Raw genomic sequence first — 16,233 nt, 5'->3', positions numbered from 1 at the left:
CTGATTTATACTAATTACCTTATGTATGTATATATTTCATTGATATGGTTTGCCTTCGCTCTCAGTGCTAGCATGGATACCTTTTTTATTGCACTTGCATACTTATGTCATCATTATCAGATTGACAGTATCCTTATATCAGTTTTGCATACTTATTATCCGTGGTTGTACATGGAGGGCGAAGCATCTTGCTATATGACAATATTTTATGTGTGATATATACTAGCTTTTGTCTATTATGGACTGGGGGCGTTCCCTGTAGGTATCCCCCCTTCTTTTTCTCCTGTACCAGTGGTATCTGCCTTGATTTTTAAATGGTTAATGTTTTTGAATAAAGACACTTATATTTTTTACTATTTGGCCTTGTGTGGAGTTTTGCTTTTTTTCGGTTTTTCATATGAGTTTGCTTTATGGCCCTATAGGGGATATAATTAGGCGTTCCTAACCTCACATTTTGTAGACACAGGCATCAAAATGGATAGCAAAGTAATTTCATGTCAATAAATGGATTAGGCTGTATTTCAATATCCAGTTTTATTAGAAAAATATTCTTTTGTATCTCAGCATGTTAGGAAAACAGGGCACTGTATTGCATCTAAGTGCACCATCTCACACTGGAATTCAGTAAGGGCTCCAAAGTGTTCAAACAGTATACAAGTCGTCGTCTTTTAAAAATGAACTTATTGATAATGCAGTTTCTCTCATAATCCAGAGATTTGAAGCATCTACATTAAAGAGAAGAAGTATGTATCACTTTAGATGTATTTCTTTACTTTTCTTGGTTAATATTTTTGCTCCCCTACCTTATGTACAGAGGTACATGTCTTCTTTGTGATGTCTTCTTTACATGATTTCCACCCAGCTATCAATCGACTGGTTTGCGCTTAATTTTTTTCTGGATGGAGGTTATTGGTCTCAGTCATCAACAGAACTTCCCACACATATTGAAATACCCAATGTAGTTAAAAGCAACCCGAGGACAGCTCCTATGGACAATAGCAAAAAGGAAAATATACATTATAAAAAATTAACAAAACTGAAATTCAAAACACAGGATTTGACTGCATGACGAAAATTTTGTAATTTTACACATTTCCCCGAAAAGCCCCCATACCAGTTAATTTTAGAGGCACCGAATGTCCATCAATTGTAAGGGGTCCTCCCGATCCTCATCATTATGCAGTTAAAATTCGAACACCTGATCCTTTTGTTTTCATGGGAAATAAGCTGCTGACAGACACTACAGTCTGCCCGTTGAGAATACTGTATATGAATGCCAAATCAAGTGTTCTTATGTATTGTGGAGTACGGAGAGATAGCTGTCTGCCCGAATAAGGGTGCAATAGCCATCTCATGAATAGCCACCTTATCTTACTTTACCAGGGGCTGACATTCATCTCTGGACTTTGGACCAGGAAGACAACAGTTGCTTTGTATTAGCATACATGAAGGGATATTGTCACGACAAAGCTATCGGATGACCTGGGACCAGGGGCTCCTTCCCTGTCCCTAACATTAGCTCATCCTACTCCCCGGGATACTTCTGAAGGTGAAGATGTCGGGGCCTCCACCCTTGCCTTATCTCCTTAGGCTACTTTCACATTTCCGTCGGTAGTCGGCCGTCACAAAGCGTCGGCGCGACGTTCCGACGGACGTTTGTGAAATAGTGTATATCGTGAGCAGCGGACGCAGTTTTTCAACGGGTCCACTGTCCAGTCTAAAGTCCCGGGGAGGAAAGAGAGAGAGCGAGATTTCCTGCCGGGCCTGCGCAGTCGGAAACACAGAATACAACGTACAGAAAAACGTTCCCTTTAACGTTTTTTGCAAAAGACGGACCGTCACATTTTGCAGGATCCAGTACATGGTGGACAAAATGTGAGTACATACATCGCTAATACAAGTCTATGGGAAAATGCATGACCCTGCATTTTCAAAAATCGACGTATTGCGACGGTAGCAGAGAGACGGAAATGTGAAAGTAGCCTAAGATAGGCCTCCATCTGTTCTCTTCCCCCATCCAGGGAAGAGGGGCGCTACTCTGCACTGCAGTACACCAACCCAACAAACAAGGCAACACAAACAAGGGTTATCAGAAAAGAATGCACCAGTAGGTAGGGGAATAAACCAAAACAGAGAAGGCTAGTGAGTTACCACACATACAAACCAATCAACAAATCACAGATTACTCCTCCAACTCTCCTTCTCATATGAACTCCTCTGCTTCCATTAGCCATGCAGCAAATTATTGCTCTGACAACAATTTGTAACAGAGCCCAGATTATAAAGGGGAAAGGAGTGGCTAACTGAGCTCAGCTGTGAGCACAGGGATTTCCATCATGGCCGATTAACCCCTGGTCTTCCAGAAGAAATAAATACATTTAAAATGAAGGAGAAGTGCTTCTTCTCAGTGCCCCGGAATAGGAGCAATCAGACGCTGCGGTCTTCTGGCTCCACAATGTCGCGGTAACCCCGTGACAGCTATAGCCATGTATACGACTGTAATCAGAATATGATATATTGGGTAGATGCTCCTTGTATACTAACATGCAAAGGTTATTATTAATATTATTGCTGGCTAGTAGTTCTGAAATTTCTCTTGATTAAACACTTTTGTCCTTAGTGTAGTTTCCTGCCAGTTCTTCATACTTCCTCATAACAAGGTGCTACACAGTCACGTTTCAAAGATCAATATTATCACAAGAGAGTAAGTAATTGCACAATAACAATAAACTGGTACAGAATACTTTCTGTTGCTCAAAACATTAACCTCTTAATGAGTGCTCATACACCATTTAACGGTGGGAGTTAGTCTACGTTCACATTTGTGGTCTGCGCCGCAGCGTCGGGCGCCGCAGCGTCGCCGCATGCGTCATGCGCCCCTATATTTAACATGGGGGTGCATGGACATGCGTTGCACTTGCGTTTTGCGACGCATGCGTCACTGCGGCGCACGTGTCCGGGCGCAGAGGACGCAGCAAGTTGCATTTTTGCTGCGTCCAAAATCAACCAAAAAAAGGACGCATGCGTCGCGAAACGCAGCGTTGTGCATGCGTTTTTGTTTGCGTTGTGCGTTGCGTCGCTGACGCTGCGGCGCACAACGCAAATGTGAACGTAGCCTTAAGGGTACTTATTCCTCAGCGATGCTTTTTAAACAGCACAGAGAAATAAGGGTATAGCGCCTCCCCTCCCTCCCAACGTCGGAAAATCTAAGGAGTCCGTGGAGAACATGAGCAGAGCTTCATGGTCCCGTCACATGATTGCCATTATTCACCAAATAATGGGGATCACATAAAAAAAAAGTCCAATTTAAACTTAATTGCTCATGATCTAACATATTAGAGAAGAGAGAAATGGGGTCACCGAGCCCCCCCACAGTACCTTAGGTACCGGATCCATGATCCTCCGACCCCTCCCCTTCTGCAGAAAGCAAATGAATGGCAAATGCACAGTGCGCACACCTAGATCTGCCTACCGGCAAACGCTGGAATTTTTTAGATTGGCTGATGGCTTTTGATTACCGGGATAAACTATTACAGTAATCAAAAGCCCCCAATATTAGTAAATATGGCAGCACTTGGGTTGTGCCTCTCTCTTCTCTCCTTGAAGTTGTTCTGGCAGAGAAGAGAGATACATTATGTCCGAGTGCAGCCCTGTCAGTGAAGGGAAAAAAAAAAAATTACAAAAATCAAATTTGTACCTCAGTGTCTGTAAATCCCCTAAAATGAATTGAATAACCCCCCCCCCCCCCCCAGTCAGTGTCTCCCCTTGGACAGATTTTTTTTATTTATTATAATTTTTGCTTTGTTCATGTTTTTCAGTTAGGATTAGGCTTATAAGGGTTAGGATCATGAAGGTATAATCCAGCTCAGAAAGGTTCCATTAGAAATGTTTTTTTAAATCTTTATTAGAAAAATAGCTTTCATAAAAAAAACAAAGTTACATATCTTAAAAAATCACAACCTCCATATGGGAATGTAATGTGGGCACATTACATTCCCATATGGAGGTTGTGATTTTTTAAGATATGTAACTTTTTTTTTTTATGAAAGATATTTTTCTAATAAAGATTTTAAAAAAATGTTTTTTAAAGGAACCTTTCTGCGCTGGATAACACCTTCATGATTCACTTGTTCCTGCTACGCTGCAGTTTCCGTGCTTGGATACTGGGACCGGTAGATGGGTGAGCTGACTTTTTTCTTATTAGGGTTACGCTTATTAGAATTACGCTTATTAGAATTACGCTTAGTATTTTCAAAAGCAAACAAAAAAAATACTAGTGTTAGATTAGGTTTAGTTTTTTGTTAGGCAGGAGTATAAAATAAAGCAATGGCCAGCAGAACACTCAGCGCACAGAAAGCGTACTGCCTGTTTTGCTCAGGCAGTGGAACTAAATCTGCCTCTGAAGTAGAGCAGTTTTCAGCAAGTGACGACTCTTCCTCCATGGGATCCCACAGCCTGACGGTAGCAGAATTGGTCATCACTGCTGAAGCTTAAGTGGCAGGACCAAGTACCACAGTCCCCCCATCGCTGTGGTATCACGACCAGGGCTGTGGAGTTGGTAAGCCAAACCACAGACTCAGACTCCTCAATTTCCCTGACTTCCGGCTCCCCTGCACTGCCTCACTACTGAGCATGTACATAAAGTGAAGCACAGATTCATCTCAACTAAAAGCCAGATCCTTAGATCAGTGCAGACATTTATAGGACATTTTATAACTTTCCCAAATTATTATGAAAACATTTACTGCACATCCTGCACTGAACTACTGTACCCAATTTATCATATATTTTAGGAGTTAGTCGATTTTATACTGACTCCACTGCCCTGATCACGACAGTTCATTTTCCCCTCAAATTGCCCCTTTTTTTTAGCAGCTCCTGGAATAAAATTAGCTGTCACCAATTTTAATTTTATCCCCTTTGAATTTTTCAAAATTTTCGTTACTCCAGAAGTCCTATAATTGATTGCCCACCAAACCAATTTATATGCCAGTCAATACATTTCACAAAAAAACACCGCCTTTCGTTCCTGTTCCTCCTGGATCCCCACAATTGTCCCTGAAATAAACCATTTTTGTACCTTAACCTCAACATGGGGTTAGTAAAAGAAAAAAAAGAAAAATATCACTGTTCCTACTGGGCAACAAAATCTGTCCACAGTATCCCTGTATTTGCAGGTGTCATGTCCCGAGCCCGTTATGAAGCCCTAATGAGATTCCTTCATTTTAGTGATAATTCCCAAGCCCCCCCCACGAACTGACCCTAACTAACTATGATCGCCTAAACAAAATGAGACACATACCATACTTTTCGGACTATAAGACGCACCGGACCATAAGACACACCCCAAATTTGGGGTGAAAATTGCAGAAAAAAAGATTTTTTTATAAGATGGGGGTCTGTCTTATTGTCTGAATTTACAGTATCTTACCTGAGGGCTGGCAGTGGCAGAGCAGGGTCACAGGAGGCATGGTGTCGGCAGAGGTGGGGTGATGCGGTACGGCGTGCACCTGAGCAGGGTCCCTTCCTGCTTAGGTGGGCGACGCCACGGCCTGGTGTCCATGGGGGGGTTGCAGTAGTGGTGTGGCGACGGCAGAGGTGCGGCGGCAGAGGTGCGGTATGGCGTGAGCAGGGTCCCTTCCACAGGTGAGGTGGCCGCGGGAGGCCACGCGTGTGCAGATGGCAGCCGCGATCTCCATCTGCGCACGCGTGGCCTCCCGCGGCCATTTTCCTGAAGCCCCGAGAAGCAGAGCACTCCATCTGCGCACGCGCGGCCTCAGGAAGGTGGCCGCCACCACCGATAACAACATGATTCACCCGGCTCTGCTGCTTACCGGGCTGCTGCATCACCTCACCTGTGAAAGGGACCCTGCGCACGCCATACCGCACCTCTGCCGCCGCCACCACACCACTGCGGGTAAGCTTGCATTACGACTATAAGACGCACCCCCTATTTTCCCCCCTTTTTTGGGGGGAAAAAGTGCGTCTTGTAGTCCGAAAAATACGGTAATTTCCCTCCTACACCATTCATTTCTAAATTCATATACTGTAGAGCAAAATGTGGCAGACAACAAGTCATTAATGAGTTACTAAGGCCGTTTGTCATTCCGCCAATTCATCCCATCCAAGCAAGCCACATACAGCGTCAAGCTCTGCAAAATGTGCAAGAGCACATCAAGGAACACATCCATTTTCCTAATATATGAAGGTAGGGGCTACCAAACTGCCCCCAGACAATTGGCATTCCAGTTAAATTGTCTGGGAGCGAATGACACCCTTTCTTCATCAAAGGTACCACGTGTACACTGACAATTGTACAAGTATCCCCCTATACCAATTCCTCTACGTTGCAAGTACAGGGGCCTGTGGGACAGTCAGGAAAAACTGAGTGGGGTTTCCTTCACAGTTGGTATCCAGATTGGTGTCCAGATGTTTGGAGAAGGGGGCGTCATTATCACTTGCAAGCGACCAACTTCTTGCAGTGAAGTGGAATGGCAGGAAGGACGTGTACATGACCACACCGCAAGCGGACACCATTGTGACGGTGAGAGACAGATGTGCCACCAGGGACAAACAGGTAACAATCTGAGTCACAGATTACAATAAATTCATGGGTAGCGTTGACCTGTCAGACCAGGTATTTCAACCATACCTGGTGAAGCTCAAGACCAGGGCTTGGTATCAAAAGGTAGCAATCTACCTCATCCAGATTGCTAAAAACAACAGTTTTGTCCTGTCCAAAAAATCCCAATGAGAGATCACTTTCCTCCAGTTCCAGGAGAAAATGGTTGAGTGTCTCATATTTGATTTGATGGCACAGGAGAAAGTCTTCGAGTCCGAGGATGTCCGGAGACTTGCAGAGCACCATTGTCTTTACCCTGTGTCCCTGCCACCCCCACCCCAAAGTATCCCTGAAAAATATGCTGGGTTTGTAGGAAGCACAGTAAAAGGAGTGATTCCTGGTACTATTGCCCCATATGCACATTCCAACCAGGCCTTGGTATTTCCCCGTTTTGAGACCTACCACACATCTTACAATTTTTTTTTTTTTTAATAATTTATATTTTTAGTTTAGTGGACCCCAGTAGAGTAATTTTATGGAACAAGTAATGGAGATTGGGTAAAATATGATTTTACTGATGAAAACAATTTCACAATTAACCCCTTTCTGACCTCGGACGGGATAGTACATCCGAGGTCAGAACCCCATCTTTGATGTGGGCTCCGGCGGTGAGCCCGCATCAAAGCCGGGACATGTCAGCTGTTTTGAACAGCTGACATGTGCCCGCAATAGCGGCGGGTGAAATCGCGATTCAACCGCCACTATTAACTAGTTAAATGCCGCTGTCAAACGCAGACAGCGGCATTTAACCGGCGCTTCTGGCCGGGCAGCCGGAAATGAGCGCATCGCTGACCCCCATCACATGATCGGGGGTCAGCGATGCTTCTGTATAGTAACCATAGAGGTCCTTGAGACCTCTATGGTTACTGATCGCCGGTAGCTGTGAGCGCCACCCTGTGGTCGGCGCTCATAGCACACCTGTATTTCTGCTGCATAGCAGTGATCTAATGATCGCTGCTATGTAGCAGAGCCGATCGCGTTGTGCCAGCTTCTAGCCTCCTATGGAGGCTATTGAAGCATGGCAAAAGTAAAAAAAAAAAAAAGTAAAAAAAAACGTAAAAGTTTAAATCACCCCCCTTTTGCCCCATTCAAAATAAATCAATCAAAAAAAATCAAAAAAAAAATCGAACCTACACATATTTGGTATCGCCGCGTTCAGAATCACCCGATCTATCAATAAAAAAAAAAGCATTAAGCTGATCGCTAAACAGCGTAGCGAGAAAAAAATTTGAAACGCCAGAATTACGTTTTTTTGGTCCCTGCGACATTGCATTAAAATGCAATAACGGGCGACCAAAAGAACGTATCTGCACCGAAATGATATCATTAAAAACGCCAGCTCGGCACGCAAAAAATAAGCCCTCGCCCGACCCCAGATCATGAAAAATGGAAACGCTACGGGTATCGGAAAATGGCTCATGTATACTCCAGAATGTACACCCCACAAAATTCTTTAAAAAAAAAAAACCAGGTAATCTGACAATTAAATTCCAGGACTTGATGAATCACACATATTTCTGATCATTCATCTTAATTTGACTGGTTTTACAACTATGTCTTGCACGCAACAATTTTGTTGTAATTTATATCACTTATATATTTATATTGGGGATACGGGTATGATCATTTTATTGGATGATCTCTAATAATGAGGCTGTTCCGTACTTATACACTATGGGCTTTAGTGCATGGTTCTTATACCAGACAGTACTTTCAGGATTTTGTAAGGTATTGGTTGTTTTGTGCATTTAGTGCTTCCCACCTCAGCGGGCAAAAACCTGCTATGGTATTGACACATTTGTCTCTCATACAGAGACTGATGGAGCTAAACGTTGTACGTTCAAGCCTATGAAGTCTCTGTCATTCTAGCCCTGCTGGTGTTATTTCATTTTTTGAACAAACTCAGGTTTGCCAAGCATTTTGCCCCTCATTCCAGTACAGTTTATTCTACCTGCAACAATATACGCAATTGCAAGACAACTGTTTTTTTTCAACAAGACCATCTTTTATAATCAGCAAATGTGTTTTTTTTTATAGCGGTCTGAAGTACAATTTTTGTGAAAAAAGTTAAATGCCCTTTTTTTTCCTTACACGTTGCGTCAGTTCCTGCGAAGCATGTGAAGGGTTAATAAACTTCTTGAATGTGGTTTGAAACCAAAAGGTAGAAAAAAAATAGAAACGAAATAAAGACGGATGAATGGTACTCACCAGGCTGATTTTCAAACACAGCTCAAACACCTGCGGTACTGCCGTGTGCACATCTATAAGAACCGCAGCTGGCAAATGACCTAAAGCCTTCGGGTGCTCATCCAGAACACTGACAGTCCTCCAATGCAAACGAAATAAAGACGAATAAATGGCACTCACCAGGCTGGTTTTCAAACTTTATTGAAGCATCTTCTGCGGGAGAATGGGAACAGGGGTGCAGGAATGACAACGATCGCTGCCCTGGTATGCGTGGCTCCCCCATTGCTGTCCTGGTATGCGTGGCTCCCCCATCGCTGTCCTGGTATGCGTGGCTCCCCCTGTCGCTGCCCTGGTATGCGTGGCTCCCCCTGTCGCTGCCCTGGTATGCGTGGCTCCCCCTGTCGCTGCCTGGTATGTGTGGCTCCCCCGTCCCGGTATGCGTGGCTCCCCCGTCCCGGTATGCGTGGCTCCCCCGACCTGTCCTGGTATGCGTGGCTCCCCCTATCGCTGCCCTGGTATGCGTGGCTCCCCCGTCCCTTCCTGGTATGTGTGGCTCCACCGTCCTATCCTGGCATGCGTGGCTCCCCCCGTCGCTGCCCTGGTATGTGTGGCTCCCCCTGTCGCTGCCTGGTATGTGTGGCTCCCCCGTCCCTTCCAGGTATGCGTGGCTCCCTCAACCTGTCCTGGTATGCGTGGCTCCCCCCATCGCTGCCCTGGTATGCGTGGCTCCCCCGTCCCGTCCTGGTATGTGTGGCTCCACCGTCCTATCCTGGTATGCGTGGCTCCCCCCGTCCTGTCCTGGTATGCGTGGCTCTCCCCGTCCTGTCCTGGTATGCGTGGCTCTCCCCGTCTTGGTATGCGTGGCTCCACCACTCCCATCCTTGTATGCATGCTTCCTATTACAAAAAAAACAAACAAATAAACCAAAAAAACATCCTACTCACCCTACAGTATGCCCTCGCAGCATCTCGTTGGTGCTGGCTTCCAGTTGCTCTTCCTGCGCATGTGGCACCGCTCATTAATATAATGAATACAGTGGGTACGGAAAGTATTCATACCCCTTTAAATTTTTCACTCTTAGCTTCATTGCAGCCATTCGGTAAATTCAAAAAAGTTATTTTTTTAATGTACACTCTGCACCCTATCTTGAGTGCAAAAATTTCTACATTTCTGTTTTTTTTAATTTTATAAAAATTAACCCCTTCATGACCTTGGGATTTTTTGTTTTTCCGTGTTCGTTTTTCACTCCCCTCCTTCCCAGAGCCATAACTTTTTTATTTTTCCGTCAATTTGGCCATGTGAGGGCTTATTTTTTGCGGGACGAGTTGTACTTTTGAACGACATCATACTCGTAGCTTCTCCATTTTTCATGATCTGGGGTCAGGTGAGGGCTTATTTTTTGCGTGCCGAGCTGGCATTTTTAATGATATGATTTTGGTGCAGATACGTTCTTTTGATCGCCCGTTATTGCATTTTAATGCAATGTCGCGGCGACCGAAAAAACGTAATTCTGGCATTTCAAATTTTTTTCTCGCTACGCTGTTTAGCGATCAGGTTAATGCTTTTTTTTATTGATAGATCGGGCGATTCTGAACGCGGCGATACCAAATATGTGTAGGTTTGATTTTTTTTTTATGATTTAATTTGATTGGGGCGAAAGGGGGGTGATTTAAACTTTTATATTTTTTTTATTTTTTTCACATTTTTTTTTAAACTTTTTTTTTTTACTTTTGCCATGCTTCAATAGCCTCCATGGGAGGCTAGAAGCAGGCACAGCACGATCGGCTCTGCTACATAGCAGCGATCTGCTGTTCGCTGCTATGTAGCAGAAAATCAGGTGTGCTGTGAGCGCCGACCACAGAGTGGCGCTCACAGCTGCCGGGGATCTGTAACCATAGAGGTCTCAAGGACCTCTATGGTTACAATACTGAACCATCGCCGACCTCCGATCATGTGACGGGGGTCGGCGATGCCGTCATTTCCGGCCGCCCGGCCGGATGCGGTAGTTAAATGCCGCTGTCTGTGTTTGACAGCGGCATTTAACTAGTTAATAGGCGCGGGCAGATCGCGATTCTGCCCGCGCCTATTGTGGGCACATGTCAGCTGTTCAAAACAGCTGACATGTCCCGGCTTTGATGCGGGCTCACCGCCGGAGCCCGCATCAAAGAGGGGCTTCTGACCTCGGACGTACTATCCTGTCCGAGGTCAGGAATGGGTTAAAAACTGAAATATCACATGGTCATAAGTATTCAGACCCTTTGCTCAGACACTCATTTAAGTCACATGCTGTCCATTTCCTTGTGATCCTCCTTGAGATGGTTCTACTCCTTCATTGGAGGCCAGCTGTGTTTAATTAAACTGATAGGACTTGATTTGGAAAGGCACACACCTGTCTGTATAAGACCTCACAGCTCACAGTGCATGTCAGACTAAATGAGAATCATGAGGTCAAAGGAAATGGCCAAGGAGCTCAGAGACAATTGTGGCAAGGCACAGATCTGGCTAAGGATACAACAGAAGTTCTGCAGTACTCAAGGTTTTTAAGAGCACAGTGGCCTCCATAATCCTTAAATAGAAAAAGTTTGGGACCACCAAAAGTCTTTCTAGACCTGGCCGTCCAGCCAAATTGAGTAATCATGGGAGAAGATCCTCGGTGAGAGAGGTAAAGAAGAACACCAAGATCACTGTGGCTGAGCTCCAGAGATACAGTAGGGAGATGAGAGAAAGTTCCACAAAGACAACTATCACTGCAGCCCTCCACCAGGCGGGTCTTTGTGGCTGAGTGGCCCGATGGAAGCCTCTCCTCAGTGCAAGACATATGAAAGCCCGCACAGAGTTTACTAAAAAACATATGAAGGACTCCCGGACTATGAGAAATACGATTCTCTGATCTGATAAGACGAAGATAGACCTTTCTGGTGATAGTTCTAAGTGGTATGTGTGGAGAAAACCAGGCACTGCTCATCACCTGCCCAATACAATCCCAACAGTGAAGCATGGTGGTGGCAGCATCATGCTATGGGGATGTTTTTCAGCTGCAGGGACAGGACGACTGGTTGTCATTGAAAGAAACATGAATGCGGCCAAGTACAGAGATATCTAGATATCATGGATGAAAACCTCTTCCAGAGTGCTCGGGACCTCAGACTTGGCTGAAGGTTCACCTTCCAACAAGACACAGCACACAGCTAAAATACAAAAGAGTGGCTTCGGAACAACTCTGTGACTATTCTTGACTGGCCCAGCCAGAACCCTGACCTAAACCCAATTGAGCATCTCTGGAGAGACCTGAAAATGAGTATCCACCAACGTTCACCATCCAACCTGACGGGACTGGAGAGGATCTGCAAGGAAGAATGTCAGAGGATCCCTAAATCCAGGTGTGAAAAACTTGTTACATCATTCCCAAGACGACTCATGGCTGTGCTAGCTCAAAAAGGTGCTTCTACTCAATACTGAGCAAAGAGTCTGAATACTTATGACCATGTGATATTTCAGTTTTTCTTTTTTTAATTAATTTGCCAAAATTTCTACATTTCTGTTTTTTTTCAGTCAAGATGGGGTGCAGAGTGTACATTAAAGGGAACTTGTCACCCCCAAAATCGAAGATGAGCTAAGCCCACCAGCATCAGGGGCTTATCTACAGCATTCTGTAATGCTGTAGATAAGCCCCCGATGTATCCTGAAAGATGAGAAAAAGAGGATAGATTATACTCACCCAGGGGCGGTTCCCGCTGCGGTCCGGTCCGATGGGAGTCGCGGTCCGGGGCCTCCATCTTCTTACGATCACGTTCTCTTCTTGTATTCACGCTGCGGCTCCGGCGCAGGCGTACTTTGTCTGCCCTGTTGAGGGCAGAGCAAAGTACTGCAGTGCACAGGTGCTGGGCCTCTCTGACTTTTCCCGGCGCCTGTGCACTGCAGTACTTTCCCTTTAATGAGAAAAAAAATATTTTTTTTTCAATTTACCAAATGGCTGCAATGAAACAGAGTGAAAAATTTAAAGGGGTCTGAATACTTTCCGTACCCACTATAATATATTATATAGCTGAGATGGGCTAATAAAAGTAGCTCCTGCTTTTTCTACTAGGAATGGTATGCTGCCTCCGTCTTTTTGGATTCCTGTAATTGAGGTTTGGTCTGTGCCTGGGGGCATTGCACCAGCTATTTTTTCTTCCTTTTTTTGTGCTCTTGTGCTGCTCTAATCAATATATATATATATATATATATATATATATATTTGTCACGGATCCCTGCTCCGTGGTGTCACTTATTCGTCACGTGCCTGCTCTCACACGTGACTTGGGGTTGTGCCCGCAAGGGTTAATCTATCTCCCCACTCTCAGTCCAGCATTCAACCTCTGTCCTATGCCGTAATGGGAGCATAAATCACACACCGACCCAGGCCACACACCCGCCCATACGCGCTGCCACCACTCATCGAATACACGGGCGATGAGTCCCGGACTAATAATAATACTAATAAAAATATGTCTATCACTCATAAGGCTCACACACCTTTAGGCTATGGATTCTTTAGAACATTCAAGGTTCAACTTGTTAAAGTTTTATACTTTAATAACAAAAGGGTCAGTGCTTACAATAAGAAAAAGGTATAAAAAAAAGACATACAACTTATGCAAAACAGTATCAAAATAAACAGGAGAAACTTACAGAAATTATCTAACTGGTAGTTGCTTTCTGCTCCCTGGGGTAGGACGAATGTAGATTGGATCACACCAGCTTCTCAGGCTGCCCCCAACATGTGAAAACAATTCTCTGTCTGCAGCCTAAATTTATAACTTTGGTCTGAGGTCAGGTTTCTAGACCAGCCCCTCAGGCCAATATCATAACTGCTGCCTGTTTGATTGGGCCACGGCCGCGCCCCCAATGAATATATTATTTTCTCTTGTGGAAAGGTTCTCAGGGATAGATTCCCTCAGGCCACAATTAGCGTCTCCCCTCCAAGACCTAGAAGGTGCCAAATGTTGCTTTTCTTCTCGGCCCTAGCTAGACCCCCTGGTGAGATATGGAGACAAAATTTCTACTCTTCCCAAGGAAGTACCTATTAACACCTAGGTGTGACTTGCCTTCAGGACAGATGTTACATTATCACTAGTCACACATGTAACCATAGACATATGTCACTACACACATATGGAGATTATATATATATATATATATATATATATATATATATATACACACACACTAGCTGTTTCCAGCCAGCTAACGCTCGGCATGCTCATTGCTCTCTAATTAACGCTGCTAGTGATTAAACTAAAGTAAATAAAGACAACATTCAATAGCGCTTACGCAGGTAGTACATTAACTTAAAATAAAGTTAATAACAATAATAATTAAAAATCAGAATGATACTAATACATTTTATTCACAGTGTAAAATCAAAAGCAAACTGGATTTGTGTGGTAATGTGTGGGGACAGAGCCTCGTGTGGTAATGTGTGGGGATGCAGCCTCATGTAGTAATGTGTGAGGACGGAGCCTCGTGTGGTAATGTGGAGGGACGGAGCCTCGTATGGTAATGTGTGGGGACAGAGCCTTGTGTGGTACTGTGTGGGGACGGAGCCTTGTGTGGTAATGTGGAGGGACGGAGCCTCGTATGGTAATGTGTGAGGACAGACCCTCGTGTGGTACTGTGTGGGGACGGAGCCTCGTATGGTAATATGTGAGGACGGAGCCTCATATGGTAATGTGTGGGGATAGAGCCTTGTGTGGTAATGTGTGAGGACAGAGCCTCGTGTGGTAATGTGGGGGGGCGGAATTGTGTGTGGTAATGTGGAGGGGGGGCGGGATTATGTGTGGTAATGTGGTGGGGGGCGGAATTATGTGTGGTAATGTGGTGGGGCGGGATTATGTGTGGTAATGTGGGGGGGCAGGATTGTGTGTGGTGATGGGGTGGGGGCGGAGCTACTGTGCAGGGGGCGGGATTGTGTGTGGTAATGTGGTGGGGGGGTGGGATTATGTGTGGTAATGTGGTGGGGGCGGGATTATGTGTAGTAATGTGGTGGGGAAGCGGGATTATGTGTGGTAATGTGGTGGGGAAGCGGGATTATGTGTGGTGATGGGGTGGGGGCGCAGCTACTGTGCAGGGGGCGGGATTATGTGTGGTAATGTGGTGGGGGGCCGGATTATGTGTGGTAATGTGGTGGGGAAGCGGGATTATGTGTGGTGATGGGGTGGGGGCGGAGCTACTGTGCAGGGGGCGGGATAATGTGGTGGGGGGTGGGATTATGTGTGGTAATGTGGTGGGGGGCGGGATTATGTGTGGTAATGTGGTGGGGGGTGGGATTGTCATGGGGGAACAAAGGTGAGCGAGAGCTAAAAACCCGGGCCCCTGCAGTTTCCCTCAGACTAGGGAAATCCTGACTGACCCTCTACCTGGAGTTTACACTGATGGTGTGCATGTCCAGGCCTCGAACCTCACCCTAACTCCTGTAATAACCCTAGGCTGATACCTTCGCTCTCCACCCAGTGAAGAGGTAATATTCCAATACCCACAGATAGAACAGACAAGGATAAAGGAAAATATACACCACGCCGCAGTCACTCAGGAATACACTATAAATGTGCAGGGCAAAATAAATACAAATATAGGAAGGAGTAAATAAGACAGAGGAAAATACACCACCAGCAACGAATCTCCAAACCAGCTCTCCACTCCAGACCGAGATAACAACGCACAAGAGAGAAGCTATAATCGGCGACGCCCAATGAACAGGAGAACTATTTAAAGGCCATGGGAATGGCCCAGCTTCCAATCCGAGGATAAGGTAAATTAACCCCGGAACAGCTAGACAAAATCTAGCAGACGCCAATGAGCAAATAGTGGTCAACAGCGGAATTACCGCTGTCTGTCGGACGACCTAGTCTGAACAGCGTCCGACATGACAGTACCCCGCCTTCTACGAGGGACCCCAGGGCCCTCACGGCTTATAGGACCCGGCTTGTCTGGATGCCGACGATGAAAAAACCTGACCAGCCGATCCGCATGAATGTCCGAGGCTGGTACCCAGGACTTCTCCTCAGGCCCATAACCACGCCAGTGTACCAAGTACTGTAAAGTGCGGCGCACTACACGAGAGTCAACCACCTTGGAGACTTCAAACTCCAAATTACCATCCACCAAGACTGGAGGTGGCATAGGCGCTGCGTCCACAGAACCCACCACCTTCTTTAGAAGAGAACTGTGGAACACGTTGTGTATCTTATACACCGTAGGGAGCTCCAATCGGTACGCTACTGGGTTAATGACGGCGGTGACCCTAAATGGACCAATAAACCGTGGACCCAATTTAAGGGACGGTATTTTGAGTCTTATGTTTTTTGTGGATAACCACACCCAGTCATCCACACTCAGGTCCGGACCTGGCACACGCCTACTGTCAGCCACACGCTTGTACCTAG

The 16,233-nt window shown here is 45.4% G+C and overlaps 1 protein-coding gene across 2 annotated transcripts in view; it reads right to left on the bottom strand.

Annotated features, from left to right (window-relative positions):
- Positions 1-522: 522 nt before the first annotated feature.
- TMEM234 (transmembrane protein 234) overlaps positions 523-16,233 on the bottom strand; it is a 28,653-nt gene continuing 12,942 nt past the window's right edge. For both annotated transcript variants that reach the window (XM_077296019.1, XM_077296020.1), the window contains 2 exons: positions 804-986; positions 523-725 (listed from right to left, as the gene is read on the bottom strand). In XM_077296019.1, the coding sequence (XP_077152134.1) occupies positions 963-986 (24 nt within the window). In that variant the 3' untranslated portion in view covers positions 523-725; positions 804-962. The remainder of the gene's footprint in view (positions 726-803; positions 987-16,233) is intronic.

This window comes from Ranitomeya variabilis, chromosome 3, assembly GCF_051348905.1.
Source record: "Ranitomeya variabilis isolate aRanVar5 chromosome 3, aRanVar5.hap1, whole genome shotgun sequence".
Classification (NCBI taxonomy): domain Eukaryota; kingdom Metazoa; phylum Chordata; class Amphibia; order Anura; family Dendrobatidae; genus Ranitomeya; species Ranitomeya variabilis.
The sequence above is the reverse complement of the archived record's forward strand: the minus strand, read 5'-3'. Positions and strand labels throughout refer to the sequence as shown.